The sequence below is a fragment of the Arachis ipaensis genome, chromosome B04 (genome assembly GCF_000816755.2).
Source record: "Arachis ipaensis cultivar K30076 chromosome B04, Araip1.1, whole genome shotgun sequence".
Classification (NCBI taxonomy): Eukaryota; Viridiplantae; Streptophyta; class Magnoliopsida; order Fabales; family Fabaceae; genus Arachis; species Arachis ipaensis.
Window position 1 is genome coordinate 9,807,124 of NC_029788.2, and position 5,707 is coordinate 9,812,830.

At 30.1% G+C, this 5,707-nt stretch overlaps 1 protein-coding gene across 1 annotated transcript; it reads left to right on the forward strand.

The window, feature by feature from the left end:
* On the forward strand, positions 2,258-5,685 carry LOC107638827 (peroxidase A2). The gene is made up of 4 exons (XM_016342225.2): positions 2,258-2,576; positions 3,444-3,635; positions 4,474-4,636; positions 4,920-5,685. Exons 1-4 carry the CDS (start codon positions 2,352-2,354, stop codon positions 5,408-5,410), a joined length of 1,071 nt encoding a protein of 356 aa, XP_016197711.1. The 5' UTR covers positions 2,258-2,351; the 3' UTR covers positions 5,411-5,685.

A 5,707-nucleotide genomic window follows, 5' to 3' on the forward strand; every position in this document is an offset into this window, starting at 1 on the left:
TATGAATAAATGAAAATATAAAACGTTCTTGATTTTTTAAAATATAAAATATTTAAGTCTTTCTGTCTAAGATATATAAGGACAAATTGACCTCTCGAAGAGATTTCAATGTCTTGTATTTTAGAAAGTAAGAGATATTTTTGTATTTTTAACTAATCGATAATTTTTTTATCTTTGAGACAAAAAGTCAGAGATCTATCTATAATTTACTCTTGAGTTTTTTAAAATGAAATAATATATATTTCATTTTATAGGTGCACATACATTTGGTAGAGCTCAATGCAGTTTCTCTGTTGGACGATTATACAATTTCAGTAACACCGGGAACCCTGACCCCGAATCTGAATTCAAGTTACCTACAAACATTGAGATCACTATGCCCCAATGGTGGCCCTGGAACCACCCTAGCCGATTTGGACCCTACAACACCCAACACGTTTGACAAGAACTATTATTCCAATCTTCAAGTTGAAAATGGTTTGCTCCAAAGTGACCAAGAGTTGTTCTCAACTTCGGGTGCAGATACCATTAGCCTTGTTAACAATTTCAGTAGTGACCAAAATGCTTTCTTTGATGCATTCAAGGCTTCAATGATCAAAATGGGTAACATTGGTGTCTTGACCGGTACTCAAGGCGAAATTCGAAAACAATGTAACTTTATTAATTATTAATTCACAATCTACTGAACTGGCTCTCTACAACGTGGCTTCCCAAGAATCATCATCACAAGATGGAATGATTAGCTCAATCTAAATAAATTAAATAATAAGAAAATAAAGCTTCAATCATGAAAGAAATTAAGTCACACTACTAATAATAAGGAAGCTATAGGCACATTTAGGGTATGTGCCCTTGGGTACTTAATTGTATGCTATTTAGTGTGTGATTGTGAGAAATATTGTCCTTGAACTTATTGTATTTTCAATAACGTGTTAGTGCTTATAATTATTTTCACCCTTTTTCTCTCTTGCTCTGTTTTAAGCCCTTTAAATTTTACAAAAATTTTCTCCAATATAATAAAAATAAGCCTGTGTTTTAATAATATAATATTTTAAATTAAGTTATAAAAATACGATGTTTTAAAAATTTTGTTAAATAAAACACATCATTTTGAAGGCTTTGCTAAATGCTACAGTAAGAATATCGTATTCTATAACAACAAGCATACTATTTTGTATATCAAAAATGCAAAGAATATTACATCTTTTATTTATAAAAAAATATTAATTAAATAATAACATAGCTCGTGCTAAAGAAGTAGCTAGTTATAATTTATTTTTTTTTCTTGTAACATCTATTTTTTAATTAAAAAGACATAAATATAAAAAATTACTAAGTAAAGACAGAAGATGAAAAGACAAAATTAACAACTTAAAATGTTAAATTCTCCGAGACAGAAATATCAAATGGGAAAGTAAGATGTAAAAAATCTTACACAGTTACACCTTCTACAAACGAAAAAGAGAATATTCATCGCAAAAGAAAATATTATGATACATTTTTTTTAATATTTTTTTCTGTATTATAATACAATATTGATGATAGATGTACATCAATTAAAGCTAATATTGTTCAAAAATTGATGTAACATCACTACATGATCAATTGAAATCAAAATTGTTCAAAAGTTTATGTAATATCTCTTTTATTATTGATAGACAATTAATAGTAGAAGAAGAAAAAAAAGTAAACTTAACTCTATTAACTTTTCCTTATTGTTAAACTAATAAATTACAAGATAAAAACTTTTAATTAAGAGTGAATATCCCATCCAGCCCCTCACAATTAGTCAATTATTTGGAAAGGACAACGAGGCTCTCAAGCAAAAAAAACACTCAATCTGGTCTCTGATCTTTTTTTTTTGGGACTGATTAGCCCCTGTGCAAAAAAAAAAAACAACATTCACTTTTTTTGGCACAGGGACTAATCAGTCCCATAAAAGTAAAGCTCAGGGACCGGGGTGGGTATTTTTTTGTCGAGGATCTCGTTGTCTTTTGAGGTAATTGTCATGGCTGATTTGGGTTTTTCTCTTTAATTAATTAATTACACAAATGATTATTTATTTGAAGCTTTCCAAAAAGAAGTCCAAAAACAATACGATACTACTTATGGGGGTGGAATGATACCTAACAAAGTGAGATGCATCTAAAAAGTAAATAGTAAAATAGATAAGTGAATAAAAAGAATGATGGCTGCTAACAACTAATAAATATTGGATACAGAATATAAACCTCTCATTTAATTTCTATATGGGCACAGTGCATGCATGATTAGTAGTGATTCTATAAATAAAGGTATCCTTGCCACTAACACATTCACACACACACACAAACTACTTGATATAAATAAAAATGATGAGTTTCCTAAGTAGTTTCAAAGTGGTAGCTCTATGCTATGGTGTGTTTATGTTTGGAGTGTTCTTATCCTCAGAAGCACAACTTGATCCCTCTTTTTACAATAAAACATGTCCCAATGTCCATTCAATTGTACGTGAAGTCATAAACAATGTCTCCAAAACTGATCCACGCATGCCTGCTAGCCTCCTTAGGCTTCACTTTCATGACTGTTTTGTTCAAGTATGTAAACACTACCATACTCTTACTTAACAACTTGCTCTTCACCACTTTTCTCATTTGAGGTTATTAATTATTCAAAAATACTATTTGTTCACTTAAATTGAAAACCATGTATTTGTTTTTAAATATGTATNACAGTTGATTCTAGTATATATCTAATATAGTTTGTTAATTAATATCTTTTAGTTTTTCTCTCTTCTTTTTGGAATTTTCTTTTTCTCCTACTTCACTTTGCTCATCCACTATCGGACCTTGCTAGTAGGAAAATGATAAAAAAAAAAAGTTCAAACTTTATTTGTTAAGGAGTTTGGTTAATTAAATTAAGTTTGATTGGCCTAGTCATTAGTCCATTTAAGTAAGTATTGGGGTTCAAAATGTACCTTGTGCATGCAGCGGTCATTGGTTAGTGACAAATTCTTAAATAAAGCTCCATCGTGTCAGTCCGTGAAAAAAAAAAAGAAGAGTTTGGTATGGTTAATTAAAATCTTAAAAATATTAGTTAAGAATTTAATTAAAAGAAAAAAGTTTTTTTTTTATAATACATTTAGTAAAATTTAAGTATTTGGTATTATTGAAAGCTTTTTTTCATTAATAATATCCAACTACCTCTTTAATTGAGGAACAACTTCAATAGTACTTTAAAGTGTAGGATAAGTCCGTAATGGGCCCTTAGTCCTTTAGTATTTGCCACCATTACTTCATGTCTCCCTATCATCTTTATTATTATTCAAGTCAAAAATAAAAACTACTCATGTAAATTAAAGGCGCACTTGGAATGAGGGAAAAGTTACGGAGAACTAATAATTAAGTTAAAGAAGAGATAATTAATTAATTAATTAATGTGTGTGTTATCCGTGCATGTTACAGGGTTGTGATGGATCACTTTTGTTGAACAACACTGCAACAATAGTGAGTGAACAACAAGCTCGCCCAAATAACAACTCAATAAGAGGTTTAGATGTTGTGAATCAGATCAAGACGGCAGTAGAAAATGCTTGTCCTGGCATAGTTTCCTGTGCAGATATTCTTGCTCTTGCAGCTGAAATATCTTCTGTTCTGGTATGTCTTCAAATTAAATTAGCTATATTTTGTAAGTATTTTAAAATCAAAACATCGAGATAAAATTGCATTAGAATTGTTTGTCTCAGTTATAAATATCATAGTGCCGACAACGGGATCGAATTATTCAGTTCAACTGGATTAATCAAAAACAAGTTTTCAGATATATCCGCTTGAAGTAGAAAATTGGATGGCAATTAATAACCAATCCAAAAGAATAAAAAAATTATTCAAAGAATCAGTTAATCAGTCAAATTGGTATAATTTTTAATGGTTAATCAATTTAAAAAATAAAGTACAAAAAATCAGTTTTATATAACCATTAGTTAAATTTTAATTAAATTTTTAAATTTTTAAATTGAAAACTTAAATTTTTGAATCTCTAACTTTATCAATTCAATGATCGATTCAATTTTCATAACTTTAATAAATATAAGGTGAAAATTAATAGTTGAGAGCCGTTAGATGAAAATTTAGTCAAATCAGTTAAATTATCTAATGACTCTCAATTATCAACTTCACGTGAAATCGACTGCACTTGAATTTTCATTTAAATATAAACGTAGAGAAGAATAATTTTTTTTTGAGAAAAAAATTGTGTCTCTCTTTTTAGTAATCAAACTCTCTGCTGTGTTTATTATTTCTATATTGTCTATATTTCTATTTAAGGATAGTTTGTATCTAAATCAAACTAATTTATATGTCTAGTTTCTATATTACTACATAAATATGATAATCGCTTGAGTATTGTCTCCGTATAATACTGGACACTTATACATAGATAAATATTTTGAATCCAATAACATAATACAAATATGTATGTATGTGTTTATTACAGGATCAAGGTCCTGATTGGAAAGTTCAATTAGGGAGAAGAGATAGTTTAACGGCAAATATAACCTTAGCACAAAATCTTCCAGGTCCTTCCTTGACCTTGGATCAACTTAAAGCACGCTTTACTGCTCAAGGCCTCAACACTACTGATCTAGTTGCACTCTCAGGTACAGTAATCTAATAATAATGATAATAAAATTAATTAAGCTAAGATAATTAAGCACTCTTTGAAAATATATTTCTGTTGATTCTAATTATAGTTTAAAAATTATGCAAAAATATATTAAAAGCGATTTTCTTCCGCAGTTACTACAATATTATTTTATGGGTTATAGTACTGTTAATTAAGAGTTTAATTTTGATGTACTCACAGTGTAAAAAATAGTTATTTTTACTGATGTGTGATTACGTAATTGAATGACAGAAGATGTTTTATTTTGATTTATTTAGGGGCACATACATTTGGTAGGGCTCGTTGCAGTTTATTTGTTGGACGGTTATACAATTTTAGCAACACTGGTAGTCCTGACCCAAGTCTGAATTCAAGTTACCTACAAACGTTGAGATCACTATGCCCTAATGGTGGTCCCGGAACCACAGTAGCCAATTTGGACCTTACAACACCCGACACGTTCGACAAAAACTATTACTCGAATCTTCAGGTTCACAAGGGTTTGCTCCAAAGTGACCAAGAGTTGTTCTCAACTTCCGGTGCAGATACCATCGACATTGTTAACAAGTTCAGTAGTGACCAAAATGCTTTCTTTGAGGCCTTCAAGGCTTCAATGATCAAAATGGGTAACATTGGTGTGTTGACCGGTTCTCAAGGCGAAATTCGAAAACAATGCAACTTTATTAACTCACAATCTGCTCAATTGGGTCTCTACAATGTGGCTTCCAAAGAATCATCATCAGAAGATGGAATGGTTAGCTCAATCTAAATAAATTAAATAAGCAAGACTTCATTAATGATGAAAGTAAGCCACCACTCCTAAGTACTAACAATAAGGAAGCTATATGTGCCCTCGGGTAGTTACTAATATGCTGTTTAAGCGTGTCACTGAGAAATTTTCAATAATGTGTTACTGTTCATAATTAGTTTCATCACCTTTTTATTTCTCTTGCTTGCTCTGTTTTATGTCCTTTATATTTTAGAAGGGAAAATATGATAGAATCTCATTTCAATCGGCGATTAATGAAGTTATTATTGATGGATATAGGGTGTATTATCAGAGAGT

Excerpts from the sequence above, each read along its gene's own strand:
- LOC107638827 (XM_016342225.2), top strand. The coding sequence starts at position 2,352 with ATGATGAGTTTCCTAAGTAGTTTCAAAGTGGTAGCTCTATGCTATGGT. Across the intron at positions 3,636-4,473 it reads CTGAAATATCTTCTGTTCTG|GATCAAGGTCCTGATTGGAA; the intron begins GTATGTCTTCAA and ends TGTTTATTACAG. Across the intron at positions 4,637-4,919 it reads TGATCTAGTTGCACTCTCAG|GGGCACATACATTTGGTAGG; the intron begins GTACAGTAATCT and ends TGATTTATTTAG.